The sequence below is a fragment of the Calliopsis andreniformis genome, chromosome 8, assembly GCF_051401765.1.
Source record: "Calliopsis andreniformis isolate RMS-2024a chromosome 8, iyCalAndr_principal, whole genome shotgun sequence".
Taxonomy (NCBI): domain Eukaryota; kingdom Metazoa; phylum Arthropoda; class Insecta; order Hymenoptera; family Andrenidae; genus Calliopsis; species Calliopsis andreniformis.
The window spans coordinates 271781-290883 of NC_135069.1; the positions used below are offsets into that span (position 1 = coordinate 271781).

Genomic DNA, 19103 nt, shown 5'->3' on the forward strand with positions numbered 1-19103 from the left:
TTTGTTAATTTCTATAAAATATGGAATGTTAAATACAATAAAAATATGAAACGATATAAATTATTCGATTTCACGGTATAAAAAAGGTACAAGTACAAAATCAGTATTATCGTTTTTCTCATAACTTTACTGCCAGCTGTAAATTTGAAACATTAAAATTCAACTATAAAATCTTTATATAAATTGCTCATAAATAACATTTAGAATTAAAAAGAATGCGATCCTTGAACGTACCTTAACATGTCAACTAATACTACAAAATAAGGTGAGATTAACGAATCGATGTAGTTTCAGAAGTTAACTGCTAACGTATAAAAAATCTAATTTATAAAAAATGAAATGCAGTTCGCACGTAGATGGTCAATGATTATCCTTTGTTCTCTGTACAATTTTTTAATTAATGACTTGGCTTTTAAATATATCATTAAGTAATACGAAATAACAGAAACTAATTGTTCTAGAACTGTTAATGTAGGTACATAAATCTCATTTGATCATATTTGTATGAGAAGTAGAAAAGTAAAATTATCTTATAATGATTAATATGACAGAAATCGCTTAGTGTTACAAAATAACTGCTTTGTGCAAATGCCAGGCTAGTGGAACAATACTTTTAAAGAACAAAGGTATAAGCAAGCCTCCTACAATGTGATATGCATATCTTTTTAATGCTGTTTTCAAATTACTGTATCTATCATGTACATTTTAATTTTATTCGTACATAAATATATAAAAAAGCTGCGATATATTTTAATATTTATTTATAAATTCATATATATAGCCATTGCCATCATTTTCTCAAAGAAATGATCTGCATCTTAATAGTTTTATTGTAAGTTCAGGTTATCAGCCTTTTCTTCGTCTTAACATAAATTTTTGCATTTCATGAAAAATATAAATAAATTATTGAATGAACAAAACATACATAAAATTGTAAGCTTAGAATTATAAAAGTTATAGCTAAATTTAGACAAATACGCTGACCAATGCATCATAGCTCTTGGCATGAATAATTATATTTGTATGTATAATTTATTACTCTAACCAGTATTTACTTCTAGCAATTCTATCATTTTTGAACTGTGTAATTTAAAAAATCTACATAGTTTCCAAACACATACTTAAAATTATTAAATTATTAAAATTTTATGCTATAACAATGTAAACGACATGTATCATAGTTTTGTTTTACATTGTTGAATATTAATACTTTGTGTCATAGGAAACTTTGTAGACTTCTGGTTTCCTCAATTAATCATTGCTGTTTGTGTACATATGCACGCGCGCGCGCGCGTGTGTGTGTATGTATATATATTTAATTATTTATTTTATATATTTTGTATATATTAATATGTGATGTTTAAAGAACCTTAACGTTATCACACAACAAACATTACATAATACGCGTTAAAAAAATATGTCACAAAAAATTAGAACTATACAAAAAAGTATTGCAAGAATGCCATATTTGCATTGTATAAAAGCATGTTGAAAAGTTTTTTCGTCTGCTACTTACATACTATAAAATCTTTCAAAATTACTTTCCATATAAGTAGTAATTTTTGAATAACTTTTGTTGTCCAACAGATTCATAAAATTATGCCATATACACATGTAACGTTTTACACGTTAATTATATTTTTTCGTGTTTATTTTGTTATATATATTCATATATATATATATGTTTCCATACTTATGTATATAATTCAATTTAGTAAAACGTTCCTCAATTGCAATACTCCTCAAACCAATTTTGGTTTTCCACTACTAGGATCAGAGATAAAGTTTTAAGAACAAAAATTGAAATTATAGTAGAAAAGAAGTTTACAAAAAAAGAAGAAAGTAAAGATTTATGATCTTCATGTTACTGTGCAATTTTTGAAGAAATATTTAATTGTATGGCTTAATGTGTTATTGTTAGTCACACTCAACATCGCACGAATATCATATGATTTGTCTGTTACGAAACGACAGTGTAAATTTTGCAGGGCACTCCTCCCCTAATCTTAAGAACTCTGAACTTTGAACTGATCGTGTTTCGTTTACATACATCTTCGGCTATGTATACATAATGCATATAATACAGTTTTATATCTCTGCTATGTAACATACACACTTGGAGTATGAATACTGCAGTTTATGGTACAAGGTACCGTAACATTTTTATTTTAAAGAATATCACTGTCTTTTTCCCTTATTAATAACTTGATTTTTAATCAAGTTTAAGCTCATTAGGCGGTATTTACCTAACACAAAGAATACTTTTAGTGTTGATAAATTGAGTGGGGTAGTTATAATGTGTGGATAGAACATGTTGGTTTTCACTAATTTCGCGATATAAATATGTAAATAACTAATGATAATGAACAATATTCAATATGATCAGTTTCATCATAATACATACATGTTATGATATAGTGAATACCATTTTAACTTTCTATTTGTTAAAACTACTCGCAATTGTAACACCGCTCCCCTCTACTATTTTTTTGTTTTTAGAAAGAGTGCCCCCCATTTATCATAAAAATGTTTTGATACCGATTACTGTGCAGTTTGCTGTTGAATTTCTATCTTTTCGACAGTCATGTCGGGATTCATAGCAGTAGCTTCTTGAATTGCTTCAGCTAAAGCACGATCGTGATCAATGGGGTCACCGTCCGATTGTATTGTTATTTTTTGTTCTACACGAGTTTCTACAACACCATCTCTTTCGGTTTTGTACTAAAAATAAAGTATGCAACCTTAGCTCTGTATACAACATGAAATATTTATATATATTTAAAGCATGTATTCTCACCGTTATCGTTTCCACCGTACGAGTTTTGCTAGATATTGTCTGAGAACTAACTATTTCTCCAGTTGCACTATACGTGCCATCGTCATTTTCAACAGCTACTTTTCTGGTTTCAGTGGCTACTAATGGAACTGTAGTAGTCGTTGTTACATTTTCCTCTGGCTCATTTTTGTAAACGTGCGATTCTGTGGTTACAACACCAGCCGGATCAGCCTGAATCATATTTAAAGAATAACATTTCTTTTTTGAAACAGCAACAACTACTTATGTTACTATTATAAATATGTTATACTAATATGTTACTAGAATATTACAGCAGTATTACTTTTATTCATTCTACCAATTATACCTTAAAACCAGTGCTTATTGTAGGTATACATATATAAGCACATGTATAAAATATGGATTCTGCCAGTACATATACCTTAATACAGATCTGTCCTCAAGAATGTTGATAAAATAGAGTTTTAATTTCTAGCGCGGGTTGACAACTTTTCATAGGTGTGTCAAACGTGATTATGTTCCAATTCCTATAAATTTACCTGATAATACTGATTGTAGAAAGCTTGTTGATCATCTTCAAGGTCAATAGGAGTACCTGAATCATCACTGCCTGAACTGGATGTACTGAGCCTTCGTGAGAACAGCTACACCATGCAAAGTGTTAGCCAAGCCGGTAAAAATTATTCACAAAAATAAATAAAAAATAAATGTAAAAAAATAATTAAATGAACAATAGCCATGAGTCATATGTATCCGTTAAATATTACTGGCTCACCAAATGAATTGTGATTACTTTATTCAACTGTATTGCATGATTTCATTACATACGTACTGATCATGCATACGAAGTTCAATTATGCACATTTTGCATAGAACGTGAAATTGTATACTTAAAATGTTATGTAAATTTTCATAAAATTAGAAAAAAATGTCAATATACGTGCAACGATATTAAGTTATAAAGCAGTATATTTTATTAAGTTAATGTTAGAATGAATCAAAAATGTGACATATGGTAATTTACATAAATGCTAACATGCATCCATTAGTGGTGAGCCTTGTGTGTTTTTGAATTTAAAATATATTATTACCTGTTCACCAGAAAGTACATGACTCGTTGTTCGGACTTCTTGAGTCACTACTCTTTGTTCTTGTCGCGTTGCACTCGTCGCTGTCGTATGTGCTACAGTTTTTTCTTCTACCTAGTGTAAACAAGAAAAAAAAAACAAATATACAAAAAAATAACTCTAGCTTTATTAAAGAGTATACAGTATTAAAAATGTTGCGTGAACAAATTTAAAGTATTTACTCAACAAATTATGAACAAGCAAAATAGTATCTAAAGAAAGACTGTTGCACAACTATGCAAATTATTAATAACAGTATTTACAAACCTGACTGGTCTTTTGATTCTTTTCAAGATCTTCGTGCATTGTAGCAGTACGTGTAGTAACAGCAGTGGCTGTCATGTATGGTGCTCTACCATCATCCAATGTCTCTGCCTAAATACAACTACAAGGTAACTAATGCTTTATGTAACACAGGAGCAATGTATGTACATGTGTATATAAAAAATTTAAAAAAAAAAAAAAAAAAAAAAAAAAATTAAAAAAAAATACAATAACGAAAAAACTAATGAACGAACCCTTTTTGCCGTCTAATGCACTGGTTTCAAGATGATTACAACATCTATTGATAATTATTATTTGCAATACATTCACAATGCACACTCATTTCATGCAATAGATAAATATTACATGATTAAAGAACATGTTGCAATATCTACAAAACATAACTATTGGATAGACTACAGTTAATATTACTTGAACGTGCTAAAATATTGTCAGTCTGTGTAGTCTTTTCCTAACAATAATTTAAGAAGCATCTTTTCTGCTCTTGTTTTAACACCATAGAATAAATGAAATATCAATTGATTATTTGAATGAATTCGACAAAACTTATTTCATATTTGGGCAGTTAATGCAGTAGATACTCATAATTTTTGCATATGTGAGAAGTTTTTAGAAATTCTATCACCTTGTTCATTTGCGTGGAAACTGTTATTTGGCCTGTACCTCCAGGTGTAAGGTCTTCAATTTTTTCCTCTATGTTTTGAACTACACCTTCCTGATCTTTTACTACTGATTGTTTAGTCGTCGTCTTCACTATTGTCGGGGTAGTACTTGGAACTACCACTTTCTTCGTCTTAGAAGGAATAGTATTTGCTGCATCTTGTAAATTTTTCTGTTTAAACATGAAAACAAAAAATATCTGTATATTTCGCGCGCTTCGCTAGTGCCAATACATTTTTGATACATATGTATATACATATTTCTTGGCTGCGCAGCATTTACACTTTTTCTTCTCTTTCAGATTGTGATCATATTGAGAAAATAAAAACGAATAAAGAAAAGAAAAAAATATTTTCTAGAAAAATTAATTAAATAATATAAATGCATTAATAGTAGCAAGCAATAGTACTGCCACAAAAAGGATGAACATATTCTCAACAAAAATAGCGCGTGCAAATTTGAAATTAAAACGTGAATCTGAAGAGATGAACTTCTTGGAAAATATGTGCTCAGTGTTGCTCGCTGCGCAGCGTTTGTTCTTCTCCTTCAAACGATAATTTTATTCATGTTGCAATCCAGTGTCATCATCATCACTCTGAATATGGACTCAGTCTGAAAGTTATCCAGAGCTATTTAACAATGACCATTTATAGCTCGGTTATGCTGACTCCAAAAATTATTCCGCAAGGTTTCTACCCATCACAGTAACTATTTCATTGATCTTTTTACTATCTTTTGCAGCAAGATCACTTTGATTCAACGATTTATCGTCTCGAACCAACCCCATTAATACCTACCTGTTGTTGCTGCTGCTGCTGCTGCTGCTGCTGTTCTTGTTGTTGTTGTTGTTGTTGTTGTTGTTCAGCAGCAATGAAAACTGCTGAAGCGTTTTTATCATCCTCCGGTCGGGACATTGCTTTCTGTTGTTCTTTTAATCCTGCAGATTCTACATAATTAAGACCAGGAGTCTTTAATCCTGATGTCAATTTGTTAGTATCTAGATCCTTAGTCTTCCTTTTTTCTGCTGATTCAGCAACTTTCTTTTCTTCGCCTGGAGCATAATTAAATGCTAAGCCTGTAGCTTTACGACTTGCAGTAGTTGGCGATTGTTGATTTTGTATTCCCGGTGATGCTGATCTATCCTCGTACGAAAATCCATGTGGTGTAAATGGTTTCCTTGTCGCAGAAGTTTCTGTCTCTTCATAATCATAAGGTTTTGTATAAGAGGGAAGCGGTGATGATTCTGAAATAGTTTTCGTCTTTTCGATATTCGATGTTTCACTTAACGGCTTTACTTGTCGTTCAGAAGCGGAAATACTCGATGACTCCGTATCATTCTTATTCATCGATTCTTCTAATTCTTTACTCTTTTTCTGCTTCTTCTGCTTTGCATCCTTTTCTCTCTTGCCAAACAGGAAGCCACCCATGGAACTCTTTCGTAATAAATAAAAACATGCAGTGCCAAAAACATGCCATACATATATAACTTTCACGCAAATAAACTACCAATGCTAGTACAAACTACATATCGATCCCCCCCCCCCCCCCCCCCCCCCCCCCCCGACCACTTATCATCAAATAATCTAACAACCATGCACACTTATATCCTACGACTAAGTATGCGAATACACGGGTACTTAGAAAATGTTTAAGTTGTATCTGTTTCTTTAAATTAATACGTTGAGTCGTTACGCATAAAAATTCTATTCCAAAAATAAGTATGAATAAGCATTTTTCTTTTTACTAATCACAACAGGCAATAGCATAATAATAACTGAACGATATGCACTTACCTTGCCTTTTTCTTTTTTTTCTTTGTCTTTTTTTTCTGGCGTTTCCTTATCTTTCTTTTTCAACTCTTTCTTACTGGGCGACTTTACGTCGTTCTTGTCACTGATAACACTTTCATTTACTAGATCAGAGTTATTGAGATCGTTATGATTCTCCTTTTCATTTTCATTTTGCTTATCCTTTTTCTTCTTGGATAGACCACCGGGCGGTAGGACCGCGATTCCTCCGACCGGTTTCTATAAATAAATTTATAATCACACATCGCTTCATGCAATAAGCAAAAATTCAGCTCTAACTCTACGTTTTTATAAGCTATATGTTGACACATTCTTTTGGCGTGTAGTTCATGCTTCTGCAACTAATTACGGTCTGCGCTCTCAAAAAATACAATCATGAATTTTGTCACAAATAACTACATGTATTTTTTCCTGCAAAATTGCAACGTATTTATAGCATGTTAAATTTGCCTTTCGATTATTTTCTTCTGATACGATATTGCTTGCGTGAATTATTAGCTCCATGCGAAAATAAACATCAAACTTAGTTAAAAGTCTAATTAAAAAAATAAATAAATAAAAAGAAAAAATATATATTTTTCTGTACCTATTACTACGTATATTTATACAACAACAACACACGCTAAAGATTAGTAATAACAGTAAAAAAATATATAAAAAGTAGTAATAAACGCCAAAAATGAAAACGAGAAAAGGAAAACACCAAATGATTACATCACATGTTAACACAAATGGAATGATATGTTTGTTAATGCAACAATAGTATGTCCCATGTGAAATTCTATACCTTTTTGCCACGATCTGCATCATATTCTCCTTCCAGGCTACTGGTACTGCTTGCTGATGTTGTTCCAGCGCTTGTTTTTCGTGTGAGCTACCGATGTTAGTCATGTGTCAATTAGTCTTTTTATGATTGAATAATGTTACAACGCGGTTATGAAACTAACGATTGCTTCAAATTTGTAAGAAAGCAAGATTGATAAAAATAAGTGTTGTTTGAAAGCGTAGACCGCAGGTGAAACTAAAGTTAATTAAATCTGTTTTAATGAATTTCCATGAAATAACTGTTGAATTTGCATGACGATTTCATGCATTCTCTACGTACTATGTATTGCTATAACTTCGATAGTTGTACCAATGCTGCACGTACATGTGTACACGTACGCGAAGAATTAATATAAAACATACTTATTTTACCTTCTCTTTCTGTTTCTTAATTGGGCTAGGCCTTTGATCTATATGTTCCATGTCAGGTATCATTTCAGGTTCGTAGCTCATTGTATGTCTTTTGCTTGGCTCTGAACCGTAAGTTTCAACTTGTTTCGGTCCACCTAAAGCTGCATAAAGTAAGTAATATTTAACGATGTTAACGCAACCTAACAACTTGTTTATCTATATGTTCTATACGTGTATAATTACCATCCATGCTGCGAGATGTTGGACGGCGGCCAATCAAAGATCTTTCGAATTGTGGCGGCTGTCTATCGATAGAAGTTTTTTTTGTTTCGTAATAAGTTCTTCCCGAGTAGCGGAAACGAGAACCCAAATGTAGCATTAAACCTACCTTCTTGACAGGTTCAGGACTCATGAGCCTAAAAATATTCGTATTATACGTGTAAGTTTATCCTGCAGTTACATCCTGTTGTACATCTTTATGTTCTTTAATTGGTAAAGTGTTGTTCACCTGAAGAAAGTATGATGTTCTACGCAAACTTTCCATAATTTCTTGGCCGCTCTGTGATTCGCTAATTTAAACCCAATCGTAGATTCGAAACGCTCAAATTCACCAGGCCTGATTTTGATATAAAAATTATGCCTCTTGTAAGAAATTTTTAAGATCTTAGGCCAAGCGAACCTATTGATTCTTAGTCGATCACTGTACACGAGGAGGCCTGACGAACATACACCTAACATTATGTCAACAACTTCAGAGTCTTTGGCTGGATGCAGATCGACCCCGTACATTGCCAACTTCTTTGCATTTTCGAGATAATGAAGCTCTGCTTCGGCAGGTGTTTGACCCCTGGAAAACGACCAATATTTTCCATTTATCATCCTTCCATGCCACTAGATCACAACTGGAGCACTTGCTAATTGTATGTTAATGGGAAAAGAAAAGACTAACTTGTGCGTTTTATGCAGATCCATCACTTTTTCCACTAACTCTGGTGTTTGATTAGGAGCAAACTTGAAATCCTTCAAGTAGGTACGACCATGCTCTTCCGGGTCGTAATCACCGACTTCCGATTGTACCAAATATGAACCTAAAAGAGCGTGAGTCACAAACGAACAGGGTAGGCGGCCTGTGATAATATCATTTCTAATTTGAAGGCATAGTTGATATCGCGTTATGTCTTCCTGTAATTGAGCCGGATCCGGCGGATAAAATTTAACTTCGAAATTAAATTTCCATGGCTCATCTGTAAATGAAAGCATTATATATGTATCGCATATTTATGCATGCATGCATACATTCAATAATATGTATATAATGTGCATCAGAGAAGTGTCGTGGTACTTTTTACAAATTTCGCGATCCTTTTATCCAAGTCTAACCAGTTTCGTGGATCGTGTCTATCTTCGTAAATAAGTCCGAAATAATCCTTCTCCAGTAGATTCATACTCTGGCATATCATGTCAAGCAATTCCTGCCCTTTCGCCTTCCTCTGTAAACAAATCGATTTCTAATTAATAAGATTGTGCTATGCAACATCGTGGGATCAACTTTGACGATCAATTGACTTATCCCAGGCGTCGCGTATTTTTTACATTAGTAGGAACTTACATCGATATAGAAGTCTTTGACGGTACCGTCAAGCAAGGTGACTTTCGCAAGGGCAGTTTTTCCTTTGCTGCTTGGACTTTTCGTCGGGGAATTCGTACCAGTCCCATTTTCGGCCGTCACTTCTGCTGGACCACCAGACGATTTCTGTTCCTCTGGCATATTTCAGCCTTCTCTGTTGAGAAAATGATTAAATTCATTCAGTTCCCGATCTTCGTGTGGCAGAGATCAAAGGATTCCATGGATGGGCGTATGTATGTATGTATGTATCTATATGGACGATGTAGGAACAGTTGAATAATCTGCTCCTTCAATCGGTACTTTCACGTTTCATCGCGAAAAAATCACAAGGCGTATTTTGGTGTATTTGAATATAAATCCTGTCTAGACCAGAGGGTGGCATGTACAGAGAAATAATCAATATTTAGACCCACAGATGGTTGAGCGGTGTGACTGTGTGCCCTCCGCGAACATAATATTCGCACATAACTTGGAGGGGAGGATAAAAGGATGTAAGGGGCCCCACCCGAGGATTGCACGCGTGATTCTTCGAGTGCGCAAGTGACACAATCGGCCCGATCCACAATTAGAGGATAGACCTTAGAGGCCCCCTCGACACCCTCGCCTTTCGTAAGCAACCACTACTACGTGTAACATGTTACATACTTCTACATTGTATCAAAGTAACGATAGAAAAGATAGATAGAGTGACGACGCGCCACATTTCGTAATACTTTAGTAAACAGGTAGAAGTTACGTGTGTCAAAAATGCATGTGCATGCTTACCGCAGGTCGTTGGCCGTATCTTAAGATAGAACAACCATGTAAACTCGTGCAACACGCACATTGAACGTAATGTGTGCGTCGATACAGAGCCGATAAAGACATTATAGTTCATATTTATAGAACTGCGCTCAAAATACTATAGAATATACATACAGTATACGATCAAATATACTCGTATTCAAGTAGAATACAAAGTGAAAAAAGGCGCATCGAATTTGGAGGAAGAAAAAACTTTTCTATTAGAGTCCACGAACGCAGACTTATGCAATGCTATCGCTGAACAAATAGCAACTCAACTTCAACCGCGACGATTCGAATTCGTTTTAATATCCGTGTACCATGTCTCGTAACACGTAATGTTGAACGGAAATCACGGCTCACTGCTCAATTCCGACAGAATCACTTGTTACAGAGGATAAAAGAGCAATTATGCTCTATCACTGAAAACGAAAACATTGTCTACGCAATTTCGTCTTCACATTAGAAAACAACTAGCTGTCGCGTCCGCTTAGATTTTAGACTTTTAGACCATCGAATTTTACCTACAAAATATTGTCTATTCGATCTATTAATTTAAGGATTAAGAAAAAATAATAATGAAATTTGCACACGTTATGGAACGGAATCTGCCATAAAAGCATAATAGATTCGACAAGCCCGATGTCGTCATCGCTAAATAGAAGTAGACGTCCTTTATCGTATTCTCTGCACTGGTCGCACTGGAGTAATACCTACATGTGCAGATACGTGTGGCTGCATACACGTACATCAGTTATAGCAACAGGCTACAATGTCACAGTCCAGCAATCTTAATCACGAATGTACACACTTCATTTAGAGAACCGAATTTGAAATAGCATCGGTAAGTTAAGGTGGGGAATGCTCAAAGTCCGATTTTCGTTTCATCAACGGGTTAAAGTTTCATCTGGCTGGTGAAAAAAAAACGGCAGCCGGTTTAAAAGAAACCGCTTTTTCCCGTCAACGCGGAGATCCTTTCAAAAATTGTAAGCGTGGGCTTAGACGGTGCGTCGAAGCAGGGGGAACTGTAAACGAACCTCGTATGATCCATAGCACACGCCTACACGAGACACTCATCCTCTCATCTTTCTCGATCTAATATCTGTGTATTAAACCGATATTACCTAAAATAAAAGCAGTTCATTAATACTACAATCAAATCGTAAAAGAATCGCAAAAGAATCGCAAAAGAATCGCAACCCGAATCGTATCGTCAAGGGTTCAAACCTGTAAAACTGTCACGTACGTGTGTAACATGATTAAAGAGATCGATAATGAAAACATGAAACATTAACACGTGCGTACAGACAATATCGGTCTTCGCGGCGGCTATGCATATGCTAGTCGGATAATTCAATTTTCCATAAAATAATGGTACTAATATGAAAAAAGCAATCGTTCAGGGGGTTTGATTGGTGTTGCTTTGATTAAAGAAACTCGCGTACACAGAACGCGTATTGCGCCGATAAGTGAGCTTGATTCCCCACCGTAACTTTAGGCATGTCGTGTATTGTGCATCACCTCCTATCAACGCCACACCTACCTACGCAACAACAGTAAGTACACTTCCTTGCCTCGATTACCGTTTATACTAATAATCCTGAATATACTGTGAAATCTATCAGCATTCAATTATTTTTATTATAGCTTAGTGTTACAACGAAAGAGGAGAGGACAAATTTCTCGACTTCTTTGGCAGAAGATGTTTGAATTGACGAGAAGGCGTGTAATTCATCTAATTTTTCGTAATAAGCTTTAACGAGAAGGAAGACTGACGAAACTTAGATTCTTTCTTTTTACATCAAACGAAATATGTACATATATACATACATTCGAAAGGTTAAAAAGATTTCAAATATAGGCTGTATTTAATCAAAATATAAAAGAAGAGGGCGTTGTGTGATACCGGCTAAGCAAATCTATGTAGTTACACATTTTACAGGTACACTACATACCTTTCTAACAATAAGTATACTTTGCATGATCGTGCTTCTATCTTTTCGAGGTCCTATATCGGAATGGAATAATAGAAATAAATGATAGTCAACGATACAACTCAACTAGATATCGCTACTCGTCCTCAACGAGATTCAGATAATAAATACGAAAATAATGTCATCCTAAATAGCAGTTCAAAATTTGTACATTAAAATACGCATGATATTATATGTAAACAGCCCCTAATAGTTACTTTAATAAATTGTATCCAATATTTTCAGTCAACCGGACCACGCAAATATTTCCGAGAATCTCTGAGAATATGTATGTACGCTTCAATCAATGAATACATACATAGATACATATATGCATACGCTTGATTCATTATGCAAAATTTATTTTGCAAGATATAGATATTTTATGTAAAGTCGCTATAAACGTACGATTACTATTTGTAATACCCTCCCCCACTAAACACACCATAAAGATTCTTCGATAGTACTGGATTGTTTCGTGAAAGTTATACGTATGTATGTATCGTACAGGTGTCTGTTCACTTAATCTATCAGCAAATATGTATGATAGAAATCCGTATTTAACGCTTCGTGGAAATAGTCTATTTTGAATGAAAAATTGGTGAAACATTACTACGTTGTGGAAAAACTATGAAACTATATACGCACGTACATATTTTCTAAAAAAACTTACCTATGAGAGATGGGAAGACGAATTTCTTTCGGATAATGCTACCACAAGGAGAAAAACGATGGATTAAGAATGGGACCAAAAATGGGACCAAGAATGATCCACAGAAATGAAATGATGGTTGTTTCTTGCTGTGAGCAAATAACTAAGAACTTCCTACCGCGAGCACATAAACAACTTCTGTTCTAAATTCACCGACGGCTATGAACGCGAAACAGGTCCGTCGAATCGCGGGGCGACGCTGGATGCGGCCACGGCCCATACTCTGGCACCATTTTCAAATAGTCCCTTCGTATTGCACGCAAAATTATTTCATTTTTTTACATACCTTGTTGCTACGAAATTCTTCGCACGATGAACAATCACTGTTCATAGGAAATTCAACTTCGTTACAAAACTAGCCGACACACAACAGTGACGCACCATTCAATTCGGAACCGCTAACACAGTGAATACGGGACTGCTTTCGATGTTCTTACGCGTGAGTCAATATGGCCGACGACCTAGGAAAATCAGTTTCTCTTATGACGCAATCAACCGAGTACCGCCCTGTTTAAACGCATTTTCCCCGCTAGATGGCAGCACTAGCGTCAAATTGAAATCAGTAGATAAAACAGAAATTATGCACCGATCACACTGATTCGTCATGCCGATTCCATGGCTGACGATGACATTCTGGTCTAACCTGACTTGACCTGACCTGACTGATTCCGTCATTCTAACAATTAGAATACTTTGAAACAATGCAACATTGTACACAACATATTTCATACATGTATGCATGCTTGTAACCGTATAAAGAAAAACATACATACTGTGGTGATGACGATGATAGAAAGTATTTAGTGTATTCCGCTCTGAATTCGACGTATCTATATATGTACATGTAAAAGCGATATCCGATATCTACTGCTTCAACTAAATATCAGCAGACACATACCTACTGATACCCTATGCCCCTACGCAATTTCGACTTCCACTTACCTCTTGTCACCTCTTGTTAAATATTACGTACTACATGTTTCGGTGCTGTAACATTCTCTAGAAATAACAAGTTTCTTGTTTCCCTTCCTTATCTTTCATTTTTTATTATTAGGATATATATAAAAACAGTTAGCATATCGCTAAATTATTCAACTAATCGCGATCGTAAGCACTTGCAATTACAAGTTGCCGGTTGAAATTGTTTCTTTTGTTCACCGTGTGCGCGGCTCACAACCCCAAAATTCGATTGCAATATTTATATTTTATTTTCATTCTAATCAATTTACTGCTTTCGGCATATGCGTGTAAAATGGCTTGGTTGGGGAGATTTCATGGAAAAAGTAATCATGATCTAGTAGAATATCTTAGACGTAAGTGATGATGCAAACGTAATTTAATCGTTGCTATGCGTTCTTTTATGCTTTCAAAATCTATACATTTTTACTCTTATTACATCTTAGGAACTGATGTAATTAAGTCTGACCGAGTTTACGAAGCAATGTCTTCTGTAAACAGAGGCAACTATACAGATCCTGACTATGCATATGTAGATTCCCCACAAGGAATTGGCTATGGTGCTACTATAAGTGCTCCTCACATGGTATTTTCTTCTAATTAAAATAACATTTGTATTAGTAGAAAGTAGTTAGTTTGATAGAGGAGAATTCAAGTTAAAAATATGAAATTAAACTAGATTTAAATATTTTAGCATGCATACGCTTTGGAATTACTCAAAGAAAAATTACGAAATGGTGCAAGAGTATTAGATGTTGGATCTGGTTCTGGATATTTGACAGCTTGCATGGCAAAAATGTTAGGGCCAAATGGATTAGCTGTTGGTATCGAACATATGCCCGAACTTAAGGAGTTTGCTATGAAAAATATCCAAAGAGGTAACCCAGAACTTCTTCAGGACGGTCGTGTTGAATTAGTTGGTAACTGTCTTTTCAATAATTTACAAAATTTTCAACTTCCTAATTTTCTACAAAAGAATATAATATTCCAGTTGGGGATGGAAGATTAGGGTATCCTGAGAAAGCACCGTATGACGCTATTCATGTAGGAGCTGCAGCTAAAGAGATGCCTCAAGCTGTAAGGAAACATTTTAATTATTTAAATATAAACGTAGAATAATTGTTTCATTCATTGCAATCATTGATATAGTTATTAGATCAACTAGCTCCTGGAGGCTGTATGGTGTTGCCAATGGGTCCTGAAAATGCTGATCAGACTTTGGTCCAGATTGATAAAACATTAGATGGGAAGATTAAGAAAAAATTTCTTACTAGTGTTGTTTTTGTTCCATTGACTAGTAAAAGTAAACAATATCCTTCGTGAAATTCATGCATGCTCCAATAAAAGATCAAGTTTTTCTTGCACATGTATAGAACTAAGCACAAATATTAAACTATTATTATTATTTACATTTAAATTAACTGTAATTTCAGCCATTACACAAATTAATATGCTTAAGGTTACAAGTATTACTGAAGACAAAGAAAGTTGCACACAGTATAATAATACACTTATTTATTGTTTCCTTATGTTAAAATATATTGCATTAAAAGATTTAGTTTAGGTCATCTAGACAAATTTATGTACATATGTATTTAATTTATTCATCAACATGTAAAATTAAATATAAACTATTATTATGTACACATTCTTGCTAATTGTCAATAAAGATTGAAATACTTTACATAAGACTAGAATTATCTTCCCTTATAATCAATTTTATTTTTTACAATAAGTATCGTAATATGTCACATTTGATTTATAAATTTTATCATTAAAAAAAACTCGTACTATATTAGTCTTAATATAGTTGAATTAAGTGTTCTATGGTCGTATTTCGACTTGAAATGCACAATGAACAGTGACGTGAACACTTTATCTCCATTACGTGTTCACTTTTATTTGAAAGAATCGCGGAAAAAGAAGAGCGCATCGATGAAACTCGAGCCCATGACACGCTTACATTCTACGAATTTGCCAACTAATTATAGGTATAAATCAACTTTACGATGTCCTGAGTCTATCCCACATTTTCCTAACAACAGTTAGAGTATTTTAACCATAATCAAACTAACTGCAGCACCTAATGTTAATCCCGCTCCTAGAAAAGCTCCCATCATAGCGGATGCAATCTCTTTTTCTTGAGAATCTACAACCCTGTTCAAAAGTATACATGAAAAAAGATCCATATTAAAGTTTGAACATGCTTGACATTTGTAATACTTACGTTGGAGTTAAAATAAAAGTTAAATTGCACAAGTAACCATTACTAACGGCAAAAGCAATAGTTATTAAGATATAATAAAGATCATTGTGAATATAAACGGGCAGATGATGTCTAGGTTGCTCATTACAAAATAAAAAAGCTGGTATAAAAAAGATTCTCAGGGAACTCATAAGCATCACCTCCCACGGTTTATTTTTTGGCTAGAAAAGTATAACAAACTCTATTTATAGATGATTTCTAATATAAAAAGGATTGGTAATTTAAAAGATATTTGAAAGAATATTTTTCTACAAACCCACTGAAAAAAGCCCGATAATATTCTTCCAACATAATCGCCTATACTAAAAATAAGGTAAGTCACCACAGGTACGAAGTAGATATCTGTAATAATATGCATAAAAATGAAAGGTTTAATATATACTGTATAATATTTAGCTTTAACCTTACCATTCCAAGCATAGCCTTTTCCTTTATACTGACTTTCCACCAGTACAGTAACAGCTGGATACACAGACAAAGATATAAAAAATACGAGGAACACACTAATACCATAGTGCCAAATTCTTTTAACAATACGAGTGTAGGAAACGGTGGTGCCTTGTGGAAAGGTCACTTCACTCGTTATAGAGAAATTTATCTCTATTTGGTTAGATGATTTTTCTAACATATGATGTTTAAAAAATGCCTAAGTAAAAATAAATAGTTTAACTTTTCTTCCATACATAACAGATTAGCATCTGTGTCATTAAAATAAGCTTCTTAACATACAATTATATCAGATACAGCTGTACTAGAAGTATCAGTGATGTATAGTCATCGGAATGAAATTACTCACCGCTTTTTCTAAAACGATATAAGCAATTAAAGATAAAAGTAAAATGATGTCCCCAATGATAAAGTATACCAAGCCTGAAACTACAGGACTAGTACCAATCCAAAGAGAGCATATTTCTGTAATAGCGGTGAAAATTCCTCCAAGTGCTTGACCGCTTGACATAGCAGTTATATACTTTGGCGAAAAACGACCAACAATACCCATTAAACTTCCTCCAAAAATTGCACTTGCAGCTATGTATAAACATTCTATTATTACTCCTCTTGCTACATATATAACAATAAATATTGAATATTATAGAATTACCATTTACAAGTGCTACAGTGGTCAAGGTGATTACCAAAAATGTGTATTGACCTGAAAATTAAATCTGCATATTACTTAAAGAGAAAAGTATACAATTTTCTATTAAACGTATTTCTTTCAACTTACACTTATCTGTATTTATTTTAACAAATACTGTTGTCAAAATGAATAATAGTAATATTGTGCACTGAGATCCTACCATCCTTGTTCTTAGAGGTACTCTGTTATTTCAAATATATTCTTCTATAAGTAAAAGTTAAAAAACACTGAAAAATATTTAAAAATTGTTTTATTTACCTTTTACTAATAAATGCATTTACTACGAGGAAAAATGTATTTGGTAAAGCACTTGCTATACTTAAATACGAAGTAAAGCTAGCTTGAAGATCAGTTCTTTTTTCCAAATTTTCTGTATGAGTATAATTGAAACTATTTGTAAGATTTTCAGGTACCTCTCTAAATTTGAACATCCAATACTGCAAAATAAATTGGATCAAAATAAATACATATCATTGAAAATATTAGGTATTAAAAAACTATATTTATTACTTACGTCATCTGCAGTAATAAAAAAGCTCCATGGAATCAATGTATTTATTCCAAGTAAGTAAAAAACTATATACGCAAGATTGTACCTAAAGAATGAAATAGCATAAAGAATATAAATTTGTTCAAAAGTTATCGAACCTTGTGAGAATGTTAAGTACAGAATTATTACTTGTCACTTGGTTCGTATGGCTTTAAAAATGGCTTTTCATCTGGTACTGAAATATTTGGATCGTCTACTTCAGTTTCTAAATCATCTTCAAATTCACTGTCAGATGCACTCCCTAGTAAGGGTCGTCTGTTGATGGAATACGACATTGCAAAGCTGAAAGATACAACAGTATAAAAATTTCTTTTCATATGTCTTTACAATATTTACATTTGTGATTTGTTATCAATGAAATAGCTATAACATTATAATCAATCTTTTCTCAAATTATACTTACAACACTAAGAGAAGCGTGAAATTGTCACTCAATAATTTCGTCGTACTCAAAATCTAACAATATTTCTTCATATTTTGCACTAACATCCTACGAATATCATGCTTAATGAACGACGTCTGTGATATGATTGACAATGTTCTTAATCCGTTGTTGTTTTAAAGTCTCGAAAGATATCGTCGTATTGTGCATCAGTCATATTTCCTTAACCACCTGTAACTAACCACATGCACGAAAAGCTAATACTACAGCAGTAGTATTATAATAATCCCAGCCTATTTCTTCTTTCATTCCTCCTTTCATATCTACGCATGCAAGGACAACAGATGTAGCACATGCTATTAGATATCACACAATCGGGTACGATGTGTGAGTACACATGACACTGTATAGAATGTGATGCATATATCATGTATCAGATAACACGATATAATTATGCATAAAAAAGGTATTGTAAAAATTTCACATTTGGTAATGACTAATCGTATTATCCATAAAGAATCATTCTTAAGTTGTAATAGAATACGAAACGATAATTTGACCAATTAAATGTTAACGCATCAATTAATTTAAGCAGCACGCCACTGTCATACCTGGTCATATCGTCATTATATGCATTGGTGTGCATGTATGTACAGCTGTACAGGGTGATTAGTTTATCTGGAAACTGGAAACCCTCCAGGGAGTGTTGGCAGCACTTACAAATCTTCTTACAATACTAACAGCAATTACAATAAATGCTACCAACACTCAGAGGGTTTCCAGTTAAACTGATCGCTCTGTATAAGTGAAATGAGATGTCGAGAACTCGTTAATTGAGAGGAAGTGCAAAAAATGTAGA

The 19103-nt window shown here is 33.7% G+C and overlaps 3 protein-coding genes across 11 annotated transcripts; 1 reads left to right on the top strand and 2 right to left on the bottom strand.

Annotated features, from left to right (window-relative positions):
• Positions 1–158: 158 nt before the first annotated feature.
• Positions 159–13390, bottom strand: Cora (erythrocyte membrane protein band 4.1 like coracle). Of its 5 annotated transcripts, none has more exons than XM_076383710.1 (16): positions 13235–13390; positions 9463–9634; positions 9196–9343; positions 8803–9097; positions 8362–8700; positions 8097–8269; positions 7875–8014; positions 7465–7551; positions 6663–6896; positions 5667–6302; positions 4835–5041; positions 4192–4299; positions 3889–3999; positions 3337–3441; positions 2798–3007; positions 159–2721 (listed from the first exon to the last, which is right to left on the bottom strand). In XM_076383710.1, exons 2-16 carry the CDS (start codon positions 9619–9621, stop codon positions 2542–2544), a joined length of 3132 nt encoding a protein of 1043 aa, XP_076239825.1. In that variant the 5' UTR covers positions 9622–9634; positions 13235–13390; the 3' UTR covers positions 159–2541. The 5 variants fall into 5 exon arrangements, with proteins under 5 accessions (XP_076239825.1, XP_076239826.1, XP_076239827.1 ...); XM_076383711.1 differs by lacking the exon at positions 13235–13390 and adding an exon at positions 12910–13098; XM_076383712.1 differs by lacking the exon at positions 7465–7551.
• LOC143182610 (protein-L-isoaspartate(D-aspartate) O-methyltransferase) lies at positions 9999–15594 on the top strand. 4 transcript variants are annotated; one of them, XM_076383719.1, is made up of 5 exons: positions 9999–10089; positions 14352–14491; positions 14600–14825; positions 14897–14982; positions 15055–15594. In XM_076383719.1, exons 2-5 carry the CDS (start codon positions 14390–14392, stop codon positions 15226–15228), a joined length of 588 nt encoding a protein of 195 aa, XP_076239834.1. In that variant the 5' UTR covers positions 9999–10089; positions 14352–14389; the 3' UTR covers positions 15229–15594. The 4 variants fall into 4 exon arrangements, with proteins under 4 accessions (XP_076239834.1, XP_076239832.1, XP_076239833.1 ...); XM_076383717.1 differs by lacking the exon at positions 9999–10089 and adding an exon at positions 13467–14261; XM_076383718.1 differs by lacking the exon at positions 9999–10089 and adding an exon at positions 13469–13786.
• Ent1 (Equilibrative nucleoside transporter 1) lies at positions 15417–18995 on the bottom strand. Of its 2 annotated transcripts, XM_076383716.1 has the most exons (12): positions 18856–18995; positions 18266–18481; positions 17992–18144; positions 17827–17908; positions 17571–17749; positions 17400–17494; positions 17274–17324; positions 16968–17200; positions 16580–16817; positions 16428–16513; positions 16133–16332; positions 15417–16062 (listed from the first exon to the last, which is right to left on the bottom strand). In XM_076383716.1, the coding sequence occupies exons 3-12, from the start codon at positions 18135–18137 to the stop codon at positions 15951–15953; spliced, it is 1422 nt and encodes a 473-aa protein (XP_076239831.1). In that variant the 5' UTR covers positions 18138–18144; positions 18266–18481; positions 18856–18995; the 3' UTR covers positions 15417–15950. The 2 variants fall into 2 exon arrangements, with proteins under 2 accessions (XP_076239831.1, XP_076239830.1); XM_076383715.1 differs by lacking the exon at positions 18856–18995 and having other exon boundaries at positions 18266–18811.
• Between the last annotated feature and the right edge of the window lie 108 nt (positions 18996–19103).